Source organism: Astatotilapia calliptera, chromosome 9 (genome assembly GCF_964374335.1).
Source record: "Astatotilapia calliptera chromosome 9, fAstCal68.1, whole genome shotgun sequence".
Classification (NCBI taxonomy): Eukaryota; Metazoa; Chordata; class Actinopteri; order Cichliformes; family Cichlidae; genus Astatotilapia; species Astatotilapia calliptera.
This window is the reverse complement of record NC_137430.1, coordinates 18,324,511-18,342,329: the sequence shown is the minus strand read 5'-3', so window position 1 is coordinate 18,342,329 and position 17,819 is coordinate 18,324,511. Positions and strand designations below refer to the sequence as shown.

The 17,819-nt window shown below is 40.7% G+C and overlaps 2 protein-coding genes across 4 annotated transcripts in view; both read left to right on the top strand.

The window, feature by feature from the left end:
• Positions 1–2,672, top strand: part of prex2 (phosphatidylinositol-3,4,5-trisphosphate-dependent Rac exchange factor 2) — a 91,871-nt gene extending 89,199 nt beyond the window's left edge. For both annotated transcript variants that reach the window (XM_026179501.2, XM_026179500.2), the window contains exon 41: positions 1,657–2,672. In XM_026179501.2, coding sequence (XP_026035286.2) covers positions 1,657–1,702 — 46 coding nt within the window. In that variant the 3' untranslated portion in view covers positions 1,703–2,672. The remainder of the gene's footprint in view (positions 1–1,656) is intronic.
• A 366-nt stretch (positions 2,673–3,038) lies between these two features.
• c9h8orf34 (chromosome 9 C8orf34 homolog) overlaps positions 3,039–17,819 on the top strand; it is a 70,317-nt gene continuing 55,536 nt past the window's right edge. Inside the window, exon 1 of one of the 2 annotated variants that reach the window (XM_080305994.1) lies at positions 3,039–3,387. In XM_080305994.1, coding sequence (XP_080162120.1) covers positions 3,319–3,387 — 69 coding nt within the window. In that variant the 5' untranslated portion in view covers positions 3,039–3,318. Of the gene's footprint in view, positions 3,388–4,911; positions 5,137–17,819 lie in introns of those variants that run through there. The other variant, XM_080305993.1, reaches the window with a different exon arrangement.

Here is a 17,819-nt window from a genome sequence, read left to right as displayed (position 1 = left end):
CAGGATGTTGACCATTAGTTTGAAGCTCTGGGTTTCCTGTATTTATTAACCAGACATGACTATATTTGGAGCACAGAGTAGAGCTGATTAGCTACTGCTAACTAACTAGACTGCATAGCAAAGGAGCCTCTGTTATTCATATGTTATCTTTTTTGTAAAAAATGGTGAAAAAAAAAATGTAAATCAAGCGTCAAGCCACTTCCTCATTGGCTTCACATTTTACACCAAAAAATTATGTATGTCTTTTATATACAGTCTATGATTAAATCCAATAATTTAATGAGGAAACTGACATGGAAGCTATGTAAGAAAATAAACTATTTATTTATGCACATAACATTGGCCAAAAAAGATGCTTTTTGGAGTGCTTTTGGAAGAGAGAATTAAACAGCAAGACCCAGCAAGATGTTGTTCAGCATGAAAAAGTGCCTCCATAATGTCCATCTGAGTAGCTGAGAAGAATTAAGCAGAAGGACATGTACTGTAGTGCTATAGATCTCTGCCTGTGCTTTTTCAACAGGTCTGGAACCAAATGGTCATTTTAGGGATATTAGCAGAAAGATTCCTGTTGCTCAGTAGCTTTAACAGGAGGGCAAAGACTGCTCTAGCCATTTGGCTATGGCATATAGGTTTTGTGTGAGAGGCAGCCCTTTTGAACCTTTTAGTGAAATTGACAAATAAAATTTAGTGGCCGGATGATTAGTGTTGAGACACTGAGACATTGTGGTCATGCAGCAAAATTACTGCACTCCCTGCAGGCTTATGTCATAAGTGTTGCAGCATAAGTAGCTGCCACAACTGTGGGATATGTATGTATCCTCTGAGGGTCTTTACAAGATGGACTCTCATTCCTGCTGATCTGTAGATGGAAGGGTCTCTTACATTTTGCCCCGTAGTTACGTGTTGTTAACGCTCAAGTTGCGAGAAATTCACGTGATGTTGTGGAAAATATAACGAGACCGCGTTTTTCCACTGTGCAGAAATGATCTTTCAGGAGATGCGGATGTGAAGTGTAAAATATTAATGCATTTGTTATAAAATAAATAAATAAAAAAAGAACCCGGAGAAGAGATGAGCGCAAATGCTTCTCATATTCTCAGTTGGCAAAGAGAGTTTTCTTGATACCACCATTTAGAATAGAGGGGTCCACTCCAACAAATTCATCATATCTCATGCTGCTCGAGTTTGATCTTGGATTACAAGTGACCTATCACGGACAAGAGCAAATCAAAGTGTTGCTTCAGCAATGTTTCTGTTCACCAAGGTGGCAGAAGAAACCATGCTTTGACTGGGAGAAGTATGGAAACTATTAGGACACTTTTTACATTTAATAATTTAACAAATGAATACGGATTTAACAGCTCATGGACTTATACATGAGCACTTTATATTATACATTACGATGTATAGAGGGCAGACTTATCAAGTGTAACAAAGATACTGTGCATAGTTTTAGTACGTACAAGTTGTTTGCTTGTTTTTTACTCTCTTTGCATATTTAATATTGTTTTACTTGGTAATACAGAGCTATTACTGCATGCTTCCAGTACGCATCCTCATATCCGGTAACTCCAAACAAAGACCTGAAGCCTGAAGAATCATCGCTTTGGTTGAATGTAATTAAGCGTCATGTTGCATATGTGTTTCTCTGATCAGGTTGTACAAGCTGTGCCAGCCTCCACCCCCAGATGGTGATCCATAATGCATCGCATCCAGGAAGAGGTCTTGAGGATCTTTTGAGTCAGCAACGCTTTCCCTCCACCAATAGCTTAATCTAATTAAAGAGAGTTATTGGGTTCATTTTACATGTCCAGAGTAGCTGCCTAAAGTGTAAATAGAATTTCTAAACCTTAGATTGTGTTTTAATACTTTACATTTTTCACTGTTGTATTTGATACATATTGTTGATTTTCTTTTTATTCTGTGATGCATCTGACAAGACAATGTGTCAGAGCGAAGGGAGCGAAATTAGCTTAATGAATGAACAAAATTAATCCCATCAGTTAAGTGTCTGCATGTTATTCTTCTTGTTTTTATGAGGGACATTTGCATTTCATGGTATTAGCTTTATTTGCATATGAAATAAACGATTAGAAGGATACTGGATGTAATTTGGCACAGTATTTGTTCAAATTAGCCAGTAATTTGTCAGCTTCTGTTCAGCTCTGACTTCAGTGCTTTGTCAGTTCCGTGCTGTTTAATCATATGACTGTGTGTGTGTGTGTTTCTTGAAAAGATGTTTATTCACTTGTTAATATGCACAGCATTTAGCAAAAAGAAAGAAAAACAAGGGGGGAAAGTATTGATAGAGTCATACTGTCTCACTGGGTTCAGATTGTTAGGCATGCACATGAAGATTTTTCAGTGATTTTTATCAGTATTAACATAAAACAGCATACAGTTAGGAGCTATATTCTGTGTTCCTATATTTTTATATATATATTGACAATACTCAGGATTAAAACATGCTATCATTGTAGAGTGGATGACTAGCTTGCTACTATGCAAAGGGTGATGTTTCCTACATAGACCGTATGCCTCTGTATGATCAATGTAAAAATGAAGATGATTGGGGTTTTTCTGCATATTCCCTTCAAAATCCTACAAAATAATAATAATAATCCTGCCATGTATACAGTTTGTAAAATGTACATTAAAGCTGATTACAGGGGTAGTAGTTGATTTACTCCTGAAAATGACCATTTTTCCACCGGCCATGTTGGTTGTGGTTGGTGTAGAAGGTACCCGCCTTTCCACAACTCTTTATTTAGGTGTGCATGCAGTTTTACTTATCAGTGTGCAGGTAATGTGGTCTAATTAAAGCTACGAGGAGAGAAGTGCGCTTGTTTCCTTGTGGTAATTAGCAGAATGCGCAGTAACTGGTCAGTGCACGACTTTGTTGCCCAATTATCATGCTGAAGCGCGCGCACGCACACACCACAGTCTCGTTAAAGATAGTGCTAGGCAGTGCCCGGTGTATAAGTGGGAGTGGCCGTGGCGCGGTTAAAACTGGCAGCCAGTAAGCGGAAGATTTGTAATCCCTGTCACAGAGCCGCTGTGGCATTGGCTCATGCGGGGAAGCTACAGCCACAGAGTCAGTAAGGCGACAAGCTGGGGAAGGTCCCGGGCTGACTCTCCTCCAGGATGAGCCGGACTCAGAGTCACCCGCTCCGCACTTGACGCAAACCTGCCTGAACTTAACGTGGCTCGGTGCACATTTTCTACATTTCAATTCGCCGAGACGTCTCCTGAAGGACGAATGACAGCGGCTCACCTCATGATTTCATCCCGCTAAAAGCTCAACACAACAGTTTCTCCATGGCGTCTCTTCAACAGTCAAGAATTCAGTCGTATCTGGAGAAGAATAAAATCGGACCCTTGTTTGAGGTGAGTGTACGAATGTGCATCCAACTCCGAAGTTATTGGCAGCCGGTTTAAAGGACCACCACTGCTGTGCACCGGACTGCGTTATTCGCTTTAATTTATAGTTTGTGCCAAATGGCGAGCGCGCGTTTGCGTGAACTGTCACTGTCTTATTACTGCATTATTACTTATGCGTCGTATAGTTTAAATCAGAAGGGCTGGTTTCAAATAAAAACATTTATTTTCTTGCACTTCTACAGCCGATGTCTTCCCCCTGCGCTTCCCTTTAAACGACACTGCAAACCCTATAAAGCAATATCGGCTGCTCTGTCTGCCCTCACATCTCCAAGCTTACATCCTTCTGCTGGTGATTTGCATTTAAGAAGACTGGGATGTAGCATCCTCTCTGTGCCTTTTACAGTTTGGTGAAGTTGGGGGAAGCCAGTTGGAATTCAGACTGGACACAGTAGGCTTAGCTTTTACTATACGTTGTGCTACAGAGGACACAGCCACCCTCGCTGTGTGTTTGTCACTGAAACCGTCTGTGTGTTCTTCATCGGGGGTTAGAGCTACAGTAAGAAACCCAGGGGGTTAGGAAAAGCATGACTTCATCCCTTGTTTGCTCCTGGATTAATTGCTGAAAGCAGGTCTGCACGGGTGTGAGACATAATCAGATTTATTAGAAGTAGCTTTTCTCTGAGGTGCAGAAGTCTGATTTCAAGAATCACTTATCACCATGAGAAGAAGGCAAGGATACAGAGGGATGGCTGTATACGTGAACTGACTATACGTGTGCTTCACAAATGTGCTGACGCTTCACTTTTCCCCAGCTGCATGTGTGGAAGCGGCAAACGCACAGAGCTTGAAGTGCATGGATTACAGGAGCTGCTGTGGCTTGTTTCAGCACCGTGGACAGTGAATCAAGCCTAACATGCATTTCACCAGCGTAGAAGAGAGAAAATCTTCCTACCAGGCTCAAAACCGCTCAGTTGAAAGGCCTCTGTAATCTCTGATTGTTTGTCTTTGCTCCCTCCATATTCCTCTTCCACCTGTCCCCCCCTCCCCACCCGTCCCTGCCGCCTGTCTGTGATTTCTTTTTCATTCCTTGCTCCGTGCTCAATTAAATTGTGTTTCCTTCATGTGACGATTGAAGGCGATTAAAGCCAAGGAAGTGCTCGGCGCGCTGATCAAAAATGCATTTGTTGCAAACATCTGTGACGAGACTTTATAGCGAGCCATTCACATCCAGAGTTGTCTCCCAAAGTTATCAAACAGACTTGTTATTCTGAGTTACAGAGACGGGGATCGTTGGCGAGGTGTTCACAGCAAATAGGCTGCGAATGGCGTGTTGTGAGGCTGCATTGTGTCGTGTAGATTTGCTGGGGAAACTGCCAGGAGGGAGAAAGAGGTGTAGTAAGAGGAGGATATTGAAAACTCTCCTGGCTCTGTCGCTCTCCTCATGAGAAAAATGATGTAGCTGCTACCCTGCTGCTGTGCTTGAAAACCCTTGACCATTTCATTGTTGTCCTAAAGAAAATCCATCCGTGTGCTTTCAGTTGTGAAGAAACAAGTTCTTTTTTTTATTTTATTGGACAAGTCCTGAAGAGAGGTTTGAATTCTCGCTGTAATTTCTTTTCTTTTTTTTTTTTCTTTTTTTTGGATCAGATGTAGAACATTGATACAGGTGAAGGAATGATACAGCTGTTCTGTGCTGCTCAGACCAAAAAAGGGGCTCGCTGGAAGCTTGATATCCAAACAATACAACACCTACAGGTAAAATGAATTTATAAATGTACTTGTAATTAAGGTACTACAAGAGCACAGTGTGGACAGTTATGGCAAAGTGAACTACAAAAACAAAATGTAGTGATACTATTACAGTATAATGGTCTTGTATTACAGAGATTCATTATAAACAAGAAGCCATCGTGATCACAAACACTTTAAAACTTGCCCTGTTAAATTACAATAATGTGCTGCCAGTTAGAATTGCCTACATCAAAGTGCTGCTTTTATAATATGCATTCTATAATCTGCAGCACTCTTACTGTGAAAGATATTACACCACCACACTATATAATAGAGGCCATTTTACTCTTTCTTTTTTAATCTCCATAAATAGTTTTGTACAAAAATATATTAAAGTGTCATAGAGCTACAGTCATTGGACACTATTATTATTTAAGATGGGTACACTGTAGTTATGAAGGGATGGACATGCTCACTAACCATCCTCATGTAGGCTGTGGTGTTTAAATGATGCTCAATTGGTACAAAGTGTGTCAACAAAATATCCCCTACACCATTACACCGGTCTATGCCTTTGAAACAAGGCAGGATGGCTTCATCCTTTCAAATAGCGACCTCAGTTTGCTATTTTCAGCTGACAGGAGTGTTGCGTGGTGTGGTCTTCTGCTGCTGTAACCCATCTGCCACAAGGTTCAATATGTTGTACAGTAGATCCAGAGTTTCTGAAGTAGACCACTATGTCTGGCACCAATAAACATGTCACATTCAAATCACTTTTCTTCCCCATTCTGATGCTCAGTTTGAACTTCAGCAGGTCGTCTCAGCCATGTCTACATGATTAAATGCACTTAGTTGGTGACGTGTGATTGGCCAATTAAAGCGTTAATAAGAAGTTTAACAGGTGTGACTAACAAAGTGGGCATTGAGTGTAAAACCACTAACCAGGTTCTCAAGCTACATGTTGCTGGCTATGAGGTTAGTTTTTATTGTTTTTGAACTATGCCCATTTGGATGTAACCACTGTGATATCACCTGTTGGTTTGTGGGACCCTGTTTTGAAGGTGAAGGGGACAGTTATCAGTATGAGCTGTCAGGCTACATTAGCAAAGCAAGAGGAATTCTATGGGTGCAGCGCACATAAACAGACATCTCCTAATGACATAAAATGCTAGCAGGCTTAGTGATCAAGCAACAGAATGGGACAGTTTGGAGAGATAATGTACTTTGAAAAGGCACCGACACCACAAACACGACTGAGAGATCTAGTTCTTTGAGTTGATGAGAAGTAGCAAAAAATTGTAGCGGGCTTTAAAGTGGTTTCTTTCCTCGGTGAGGTTTAACGTGGCTGACTTGCTTGTGGAACCAGCCTCAAAGGGCCACTAAAGGAACTGCAGTCTTCTGCACTCGGGCCCTTGATTATGACAAGATAGCAAGCTTAAAAACATGGTATTCATTTCACTGCACTGTCACAGGAACACTGATGAATACTTGAATACTAGCCACAGGTAATTAATCTCTGTTGTGGTGGCTCGTTGCTAGCTAAACTTCAACACTGTTCTCAGATACACAAACAGTGGAAAGTGGATCACACATCCACACAAAAAAAGTCCAAACGCAGCATAACCGTCACAACACCACTAAATTAATGATGATTGAACTTAAACACTTGTATTCCCAGGAGTCTTTTAGCTCATTAGTGCAGAAATTGTGTGTAGCGGTAGTACTCTGTAGAGACGTTCTTTAGCGAACGATCTAATTCGTACAGAAAATATAAATGGATTGTCTCCTTCAGCTTTTACATAACTCTTCATAGTAAAGGCCGCCCTTTGTTTGCTGAAGGATCTCCTAAATATATTTATTGAAGAGCCTTTCCGAACGCAAGTGTACAAGTTTGTTATGGAAATAAAAGACGTCCTTTGTCTCCATTAAGAGTCCTCTTACAATATTGGCTATGTATGTTTAAGTCCTCCCTCCCTCCTTGAACTCTCCGATCTGTACCAATCTACCCTTGGCTTTCATGTTGCATAAAAATCCAACTTCAGCTTAATTTTTTTCCTCCTAAGGCAAAGCGCCATCACTCCTTCCTCATACCCAGCTGCAGTCTTAAACAGTGTGAGTAGAAGCGAGGGTTCATTTACTCGCCCTGATGAGACACAGCTTATGATTTGCCAGAGAATCGATCTCCCACCCCACCCCACTAATGAAATAGTTGCTTTGCAGAGATAGCAAGCTGAGTCAACACAGACATAATATTCTTCCAAAACAGTGAAGCAGCCTCTCATAATAACTGAAGTAATTGCTCTCTAACGTATTGTAAAGTGTTTTGGTAAATTGATATTCTTTTCAAACACCTGCCCTTTTCCAATGCCTTAGCAGTTTCACTGCAATGTGACAAATCCCAGTCAGTGTTAGGCATTAAAGCAAGCTGAAGGTCACATGCTCAGGTTTCGTTGTTATACTCGGTATGATACTCCATTGTAAATGCCACTTTTTAAAACTATAAAAGCCCCCCTTTCCTGACATTTGTCAACACACAGGGCTCATTAATTGAATGAAATAATGGGTCTAATTCTTTAATCTTTGCTTTATCGAAGGAGGATCTGCAGGATCTACCTGCAAGCTTCTGACATTTAAACTCGTGTAACACAGTTGGTGTAAAATGGTGCATTCTTTGCCTTTATCAGCAGACGGTGTAAAAAAAACCCGCTCTCATATTCCTCCCCGCTGTGATCTGTCAATCATGTCTTAGCCGATATAATGGTTCTGTTGGAACTGTGAACTGATGGATCATGTAAATGTTGCCTGGATCAAAAAAATGTCACAGCATTGAACTGGAAACTGGTGTAACAGTCAGATGTTGAAATACAGCCCTGCTCTGTGAAGCAATTGGGGTCTGACTTTTTCTCCTTTGTGACTTTAATAGCTTGAATACAGGTTTGACATGAATTGAGTATTTGTTATAGTTTAGAGGCTGCTGTGATTGCTCGGCGATATTAATGAAGTTCACTAATGATGTAGACTGTATTTAGTGTGATTTACATACATATTTAATTAAATAGAACAGGTCTGGATTGTTCACAACAGTGTTTAGAAACTTGCAAATGGAAAATACTGTTGCTTCTAAAATATCGGCGCAACACGAATGCATATAATTTCTTTGAAGTTTGTGTATGTATTGCTTTCATCATTCATATGCCTTAAAAAAAGAAGATCAGGTTCAATTAGTTCTACACAGTGAGAATGACAGATTTGAAATCGATGACTGGGGAAAAAAGAACACCTGTGCTGAATTTGCACTTTGTTTGAGCCAATGCTTTGGGTCAAGGTGCAGGAATTTAAACGAGTAGGCTGCTCAGTTTCTACTTATTGGTGTTTCTGCTTCGAGTGAAGTTAAATGACTTTGCTTCTCCCTCAAGATTTCTCTGAGTGAACTGTTTATCCGTTCACGTAGAAAAGTTCCACTCCAACTTGCTCAGCTGTGTAGTTCTGCTAATGTGCTGCGTCCAGGGTTTAAGAAGTCCAGCCCTGCAGTGCTGTTAAGAGGTCAGGTAGGGCTGGGAAACACGTATATGCACAGACACACACCACCTGACCTATTGATCCACTTCCTTTGGAGATAATTTACTGGACTCTGTGTGATTGAGTGTTTTGCAGCTTATTTTTCACCAACATTATTACCAACATCCCTCATCTTTCTGTCTCAGTGAAACTTTAATATTTCTTGTTGGCCATAAACATACACCTAAACTTAATAAATATGTGTTCACTGTGTCAGACCTGCATTTACTGTGATTTCTTCCCATTTCAAGATTATCTACACTGTATAGGAAAACCAAATGGCAGAACTCAGGTAGATAATTGCTGTTATAACATGTTAAATGTTCTGCTTAATTGCAGGTAAATTAAAGTGCTGGACACTTTAGAGCATATTATTTATGTTATTGTCCAAAATTGAGCCACTACAAACCTGGAGTCCTGTCGCGCCCACTTAAGACACTGAAACAATGAAACAGTGCATATTCACACAATACAAACAAATACTCTGAAATAAGACTTAATAAAATGCTTAATAGTTAAAGACCTAAAATATTGAATTGATTCATGTTAATTGAGAGCCATCAGTCAAAAAGTAAAAAAGTCACATAAAATTTGATAAATTACAATATTAATTTACATTGCTTGATCTTATTTACTTTGAGCATTTGACTTTACAATGGAACTAGGACTGTGAGATGTAACCCAAACCTCTTTATCCTCAAAGTCAATGTGTTGAAAGCAAAAAAAAAAAAAAATAGGCAAGCATAAAGATTTGTTTGACAAGGGCCAAATTGCAATGACTAGATGAATGGATCAGGGTATCTTCAAAACTGCAGCTCTTGTGGGGTGTTCCTGGTCTCCGGTGGTCGGTATCTTAAACTGGTCCAAGGACGGAGCAGTGATGGATGGCCAAGACTCGTTGATGCATGTGGGGACCAAAGGCTAAGGCTGAGTAGTTCAATGCAACAGATGAACTACTTTAGCTCAAATTGGTTAGAAAGGTGTCAGAAAACACAGTGCGTCACAGTTTAATGCATGTGGGACTACTTGGTATTTGAGTTGACCTAAGTCATAATTTGCAAAGTACAGTTTTCTGGTCCATGTCATACTTTTCATAACCAAACAGCATCCTCCCTACAGAGGTAGAACCTTTGTCTCACCTTCACTCTCTATGCTGATATCCATGTTTCTGCCTGCATCCGTTTCTTGTAAGACTGCAGAGCTGTCATTCAAATGATTAGAAAATGCCATTAACAGTATATTTTGTAAAATCATTAAATTAACTATAAATTAGAACACAGAAGAACATTGGTCTTATTTTTTAGGAATGTGTATCATAGGTCAGTCAGATCAGGATTTAATATAATTGATATTCTTTGAACTTGGATTGCTGTCTGATTTCTTTTCTTTCAACTTATTTTTTCCCTTTCAACAGGAAATAAGGTCAGTATTTTCTGCAATGTAACAACGAGAGGAAAGGACTTGAACAGAGAACACAGGGGAGGCTTAGTAAATGTCCAAAGTCTATATTTTTAGTCAAAAATAAGCAGTGATCATAGGAACAAGGAAGGCAGCAAAGTAAACAGTCCAAGTAGGGAGCAGGCAAAAGGCAAATCCATAAAACAGCCCAAAAAGGTCATACACAAGAAAATCAATGACTAAACATGAGAAATAACAAGAACACTAGAAAACAAGAAAAACTAAGAAATGCCTGGAAATCTTGACATGGTGAAAGTAAGACGATCTGACAGGGAACATACAGGAACAGCACATCCTGCAGTGAGCAGCTCACTGATGGGAGATGGGTGAGTAATTGGCAAATAGGGAACAGGTGTTTGGGGGGCGGGGGAGACTAATCAGGATGTGGCAGACAGGAGGGAGAGGGTACCGTCAAATAATCCAAAAAATGACCTCCTACCTCCTTTTCTAATCACTTTGAGCGAGAACGTCATGGGGTTAAGCAAATTTGTGAAGAAAAATTCAAAAGGACTTTCGGTGCTCAGAGAATCTGACTAGACTCCTTAATCCTTTATCATCCAAGTATCATACAGGTCACCTGGATGTTTTTTGTAATTTTGGCTGTAAAATTACAAAATAATTCTCATCTTTCAGGGACAATTTTAATTTTCTCTTTAGATTAAAATTGTCGAGGAGTAAGATCATGTGACGAGCACATGGTAAAATCCAGGTGGAGCTGACTTTTTTACAGCAAATTTCTTCTATTCTTTCCCAAAGCTGTTTGCATTTCATCTCTAGCACAAATGATAACAGCGTTACGGCCATTTAACGAGCACTTGTAAAATAGGCCAGTGTGACATATCGAAACTACAATATACAGAAGACGGACTACAAAACATAAATGTTACTTCATCCATTACAGTGTTGTTTCATCTAGGTCGAATAAACAAGAACATCGACAAAAATGTATCATTAATTACAAAGGGTGTAACTTTAAAGAAAACACATAGCTTAAAAGATGAATTTTATCTTATTTCCTTGTGTTTCCTGCTGGAAAGTGATCCAATTTAACTCCTTTTCTTCTCTTTATTTTGGATTTCTGTAACTTCATTGAAACCTCTCCGTCTGTCACTTAGCCAAACTGACCTGAAGCAAAAATTAATGAATGATCATCCTAAAGACTGGTGATGCAACAGTGGGTATTACTAAATATTTAGCATTAATTATCAAAAACACTCTGTATATCATATTGCATACGGTCCAGTATGAGAAGTGAGTCGCTTTGATCATAAATCCAGATAAGCTCGTTACCTTACATCTTCAAGACTAAGTATAGCTTCGGGTTTTCTACGCTTGCTCTTTTGGTTGTAGTTTCAGCCATTTGTATGCACACATGTTGGTGGGTTATTACAGCATGCAGACACAGATCTGCTCACTTTGAATCATTTTAAGCAAATGTGTAGGCTTGGTAAATACCTGTCAATTAGGAATAAAATGATTTCCTTTGGTAATTTATTACGACACCGTGAGAAAATTGAAACAAAGCCTTTTTTCCCTTTTGATGTCTGGCTGGTAGGGTAAGTGATTCATTTACAAATGAACAGCATCAAAATTCAGGGGAGAGAAGGTTAGGATTGGTTAAATTGCATCATAATGTGCCAGAGAAAGTGCTGCAGCATCCGTATCAATTAGACGTTATCTTTTTCTTCAAACTCTGTGATGGTCTTGAGTTTGGTAACTTGGTGTGACAGATGTGTGGTCATGCACGGGTTAACACGGCTTCCCCTCAGGCACAGTTAGAGTAATTACCACGAGACAGGCGGCTCAACACACGGCCCAAGGCCAGGTTGGTCCTGAGGGAGTGCAGGATGGGGACAAAGAGGGAAGGTAAAGCATTTCTGTGGTATCTGGAAGATCGAGCAGGGACACGATGAGTGAAGTCCAAAATGAGGAAGACTTAAAGCGTGCAGTGTTAGGCAGGGGGAAGGAGTATCCTTGTATTTGTAAGAAGACAGGAAACAATCAGGAGAGAGAGAGAGTACAGTGGCTCTGGTGCATGCTAATAAAGATATCACGTCCATTTCCAGCCCGCTGATCCTGGGGGCTTACTGATGTGTGAAGCTGATAGTCATGCTGGTGGTGTAGGAGAGCTGATCATGTGATACAAAGAGCCTTGACAGTTGCCCTCTGTTTGTTCAGCTGGTGACTAATGACCATGTGTGTACAGTGTGCAGACACTATCAGTGCTCATACTGTATGTATTTCTATAATGTGTGTGTTTTTAAAGGTTGCAAAGACAAAGTTCATTTGGCTGTTTGTCCATTACCTTTCCAGCTCAGCTTTAATGTAAATGATGGCGGAAACAATCCACAGTGCTCATTCTGTGTCTTCCCAACTTTAGCTCTAACTAGTATTAGTTGTCCCAAATTGTATTGTGCTACACAGTATGTTATTTTGAAGAGGATAATCTACACACTGTTGACGTAGAGCTGGCTCGTGGATGAGATCCTTGAGTGATGGCGATAAAAAAGTGGCAAAATTGGGACGATACTTAAAGAACAGCAGTTCTTTGAGTGAAAATGGCGTGTTGATGCCAGAGATCAGCCAAAAATGGCCAGACTGGTTCGAGGTGATAGGAAAGCAACAGAGAAGACCATCTCTGAATGAAACAGATGGGCTACAGCAGCAGAGGTCCACACTGTGTCGAAAAACTGACACAAGAGCTCACCAAAACTTTTGAACAATAGAAGATTCTGCTGCAGCATTCAGCTGATAGAAGCTTGTCTAACCAAAATCAAAGCACGAGTCCATCCTGGCTTTTCTTACGAGTTTAGGCACATGGTGGTGTAATAGTGTGGGCAATATGGGGCAAAGTGTCCCTAATAAAGTGTTCAGTGAGCGTAGTAAATAAAATTCAGTTTTTCTGATTTTTCAAATGCTAGGTAGTCTTGTGACTGTGTGAAGTTGATGTGTAGTTAAAAAGATATACAAAAGATACCCAAGAAGTTTGCAAAGAAGAGCTTTGTGAAGAAAAAGTGTTTCTCACATAGAACACAAAATACATTGAATGCAGTGATAGTCATAGCAAGGCCTCTGTGCGTTTCGTTTTCTATTTTAATTACTTGATTGCTGTGCAGCAGAAAGATCGTCATGTAGGTTTTGAAAAGGTTAAGTCACGTATAAATGTTGTGAATAAATCTGTTCCTGTGGAACACAGCAAGCACCACAGATAATTACCAAAAAGATGATAAGCAAATTAGCATTTACACGCTTATTTTATTGTTATTAATCCAACAGTATCGGAAACCATACGGAAATAAATAGAGGGTGATAATAATTGCTCTCCCTAGTTGCAGAAGTGCAGAAGTGACAGAGAACAGTAAATGGCACAAATTAAACTGCAGGAGAAACAAATGCAAATGGAAAGGGGAAAGATGTGATACTGGAAGATGTTTGATTGAAAATTGCTTTGGCAAATTTTGTCAATCCAACAGCGCCCTACAGTGAAACCGGTCAAACATAATCAGCAAATACTCCGCAAGGACAAAGCAAGTGAAGGGTGCATATCAGCGAGGAAGACGAGAGCAGTTTTATCTGCTGGTGCCAGTCTGGCCAGGTGACATTGCCTCTCCTGTAGTCTCCTCTTCCACATGATCTCTTCTGCTCTTGCCTTCCTGCTTATTCAGGGTTTGGATGTCTTCCACCGGCACATCTCTTGCTCTCCCTCTGCGTGTCTTCACCTACGTTGGCTCTGAACTATAAAGACACTCACATGTCACCTTAAGTCACCTGTGATATGACTTTGCATTGACATATTTTATTAACAGAAAGAATAAGTAAATCATTGGCAGCCATTGGCCTCTTCTATAGGTGACAGGGACAGGAAGCCCTCCAGGGAGTATTGGAGGAGCTGTTTCTGCAAGTCTGGAACATGCTGAAGGTGACACTGATTTTATTCAAGCAAGCCTGAAATAAAATGTGTAAATGTGCTCTATACTGCTGAAATCCTCTTATGTCTACCCTCATACTTGCAATACAGACACACTGCGCTTGTCTCAGTAGATATGTGAATAGATATACTTCCTCTTTGGAACACAGACATCACAGAAAGCCGACTCATGCAGAGTAAGTGTTGTGTGCTGCAGGCTCAGTGTCTCCTTGCATCCATAAATCCATAGCTCAAATAGTCCACCAGGAGTCTACAATGGCTGAGGAGGAAATTCATCAGCTCACAGGTTGACAAAAAAGAACTAAAGCTTAGGCAAAGTCGCTTAAATCACAGAGCTTGTGAAGCAGCGTTGGCTCTGTCGGTATCTGGTGTTTTTTTCTTTTACTTCAGCCTTTTTTATTCTTGTCCGTGTTCTTTGTGATTCCGTCTTTGATTTGCACAAGAGAAATCATTATCCAAGTGTCCAAGGTAACAAATGGAAATGAACCCCTTGGGACTGGCAAAATTTATTATACTGCAACCGACACTTGAACCGCGTGGATACTCTGTGTCACCAGAGTTTGAAGATTTGTCCTTACCCACCACCCTGGTAGAGTTCTCTCTTCCTGTCCTCTTTCAATGCCACCGTCAAAACTGTCTCAGCCTGCTACTCGTGCACGACCTCCAGAACTTTCTCTTTGCCCTCCTCTCTTATTTTCGACTTCTTTCCACTTTTAATTCAGGGAGTTTGTTTAAGTTGTGGGGTATCAGGCATCAGTGAGCGTATCATGACTGCTATTGTCCCCGGAGAGAGTCCTCGAGAGCTTCCAAGGACATGGGTGTCTCTTGGCTGGCTGACAGCTTGTCAATTACTGTGACCGAACGAAACTGCCTGGGGCACGCAGATATCCCGCCAAACGACGCATCTGCACAGATACGAACTGAAACTCCACTGTCTCAGTTGCTTCCGCCACCTGTTGGGCTGCTTGGAGATCACCGCTTCACAGACCGAAACTCTCGGGCACTCTTTAAATCTCTCTCACACATATAAAACCATACGTTAAGGACGATGTTCTGCTGGTGCAAGTAAGTCCAAACCAAATAGTATTAAAGTCAGCTTGCACCGAAAAATGTTGACCCAAATTTGAGTCTACATCTTATTGTGGTTCCTGTCGAAGGAAATGTGATTACCCGTCTAACAGCATGTGCTTATCAAAACAAGACTGGTGTTATTTAAAGCAGCTCATTACCATAGAACGTGAAAGTGTCAGACACGGTTACTTTGCTCCGCTGCATACGTGAGCAATGCAAATGCTTGCATATCCACCGTGCAGATTTAGTGGGATCTGCTGCTTACAGTGTGAGGTTTTTTGCCTTATTACAATTGTCATTGTAGATGGTAAAGGACGAAGAGGTGCTTTAGCTCATTAAACAGCCATGTGTCATGCTGGAAGCAGAACACTCTGTAGTGCGTGCAATCAATACACGTTGACACAAGAGTGCTGTACAGTACAGACGTGTGCAGAATGCACATGTAGCTGCAAGCTATGGGATCTTTTCTTTCTTTGCATCATCGCTTCCTTCTCTTGTCTGTGCATCCCTGTGAACGCACATCCCACTAAGAACCGTCTTCCCTTTACCCCTTTCCTGCAAAAAGAAATGAACACTTGGGGCACTTAACAGAGTTCTCATCATTTGCTTCCAAATTACAACCTTCAGTAATAGACCTCCTGTTGGTAAGTTAGTTAAATTACCCACAGGAACTACTAAGCAGTAATTACAACTTTTGCCTTGTGCCGCTTTTAGAGGTTTTAAACTGTTAGACTATGGTGAGGAGCGCTGCTTTGCTAAACTCTCGGTGCGCTATTCTCTCATGTGGTGCTACTCCTGCAAACAGTGGCGTGAGTTGCCTGTGTTGTTAGGCCTTTACAGAGAGACATTTCAGCATGCGCCCTGTTTATCCATTCACATGCTGTTTCCTGTCAGAGCTGCTGTAGACACTGGGGCAGAGCAGGAATGTCCCCCTGACCAATTACCTGATTAGCTTTCTGAGCACACATAGTGCAGCCAAGACTAGCCAGCTGTAATACACACACAGGCAGGCTCTCTTTATCCTGTCTCTACCTCTTAAAAAAACAACAACACGCACATATGCAAATAAACTCATATTGGCAAATGCATACCAGCCATCAAAGCGTAGGAAAATACAATTCTGCTAGGTAAGCAACTCTACAGTGTATCCTATCACAAATACTTAAACACACACATACACACAGACGCACTCATTTTATCCATACATTACTGCCAATTCACTGCAGTCCACTAATGGCTTCTCTGCTTCACTGCAGTAGTCATCCTGAAGTCAGCCTGAGCTCTGCTCTGAATGGCTTAAACTGGTCAAACAGAGTTCGTTCTCATACCGTATCGCAGCGGCACACACAAATATACTGACAGGAGCAGACATATGCTCATTTCACTGCACCCATCATATTCAAAGGGACTGCTATTCCCTATAGCTGTGATATAAGAGTTTCGCTCTGTGGTTTTCTGTAGGTGAAGAAAAATAAAACCCACTTCTGCGCTTGCATTTGTATCGTAGCTAGTGTATTAAGAAGTGTTTTGGGCAGTGTTAATATTTTTCTGTTGTTGTGTTTTTTGTCAGTGTGTGTGTACAAGGAGGGAATGTGTCGTAAACGGGTAGGACGTGATTAGTTTGAACATGATCGTTCGTTTGAAGCAGTTCCCATCATGCGTTTGAAGGATTTGAAATTAGCATGCAGAGTGAGATATGGCCTCCACCCTCAGCACCTGTTACTGTGACTCCCACCAGTGTGTTTTTCTCTCTTTTTTTTTCTGAGGTACACTTCTTCATTTTCTGCTGCTTTTTTCTCAAAATGTCCTTATTCAAAAATGTGAGTTTATCCTTATGCTTACATGTAATATCTGGGCGCTCTTTCTACATGAACAACCATCCGCGGAAGTCTTGTGCACGCCACTTGTGTCCGTGTGGTTTCCATTTTTAACTTAAGCTGTGAGTAAATAATTGTTTCGGTGTCAAACTGATTGGAAGAGCCTGCAGTGCACCAAGTCAGGAGCACAACTAGGAGTTGTGCACTTTTTGTGACATTCACAGGGTTGTGCACCTTATATTTGTCAGACTGCCAATGCCAAGTTCCTCTCTAAGTGTCAAAACTATCTAGGCATGGGTGATATATTGAATTTTATAACTGGCTGCCATCATCATATCCGTGGAGCTTTGTGCAGCACTGAGTCAGGTCTCCGTGGCGCTATATTCGCTAGTCATACTTTAAAAATTTATATTAGTCTGTGTACCATTGTCAAATGCAGCTCAAAAAGAAAGGAAGGGGCCACCTTCTCATACTTATCAGAGATTACAAATATATACTGAGTTATTGGCAGACTAATAAGTCAGTAAAATGAAATCTAACCCTCAAAATACCTTGAAAAGTCCCATATGTCACTGTGGGCCTGCTGAAAGTGTATTATACACAATACTAACACAACGATTGCTCAACACCTTCTCAACTGTGCAAATGCACGTGGTCAGAATAACACTTTCAGGCTGCAAACTTTGGAAAATCACCAGATGTGATGATGGAGAAAAACTTGCGCCTTCATTTTGCTTTCTCTGGTATTCTAGAGCATTTTTTAAAAATTGCCCTTCATATTTCAAATGTTACTCAGCGAAAAGGCTGCTGAAGAACACCCTTGATTCCTGCAGTGTTTATTTACTTGTATACTTATTTGCCTCATCTGATTTTTA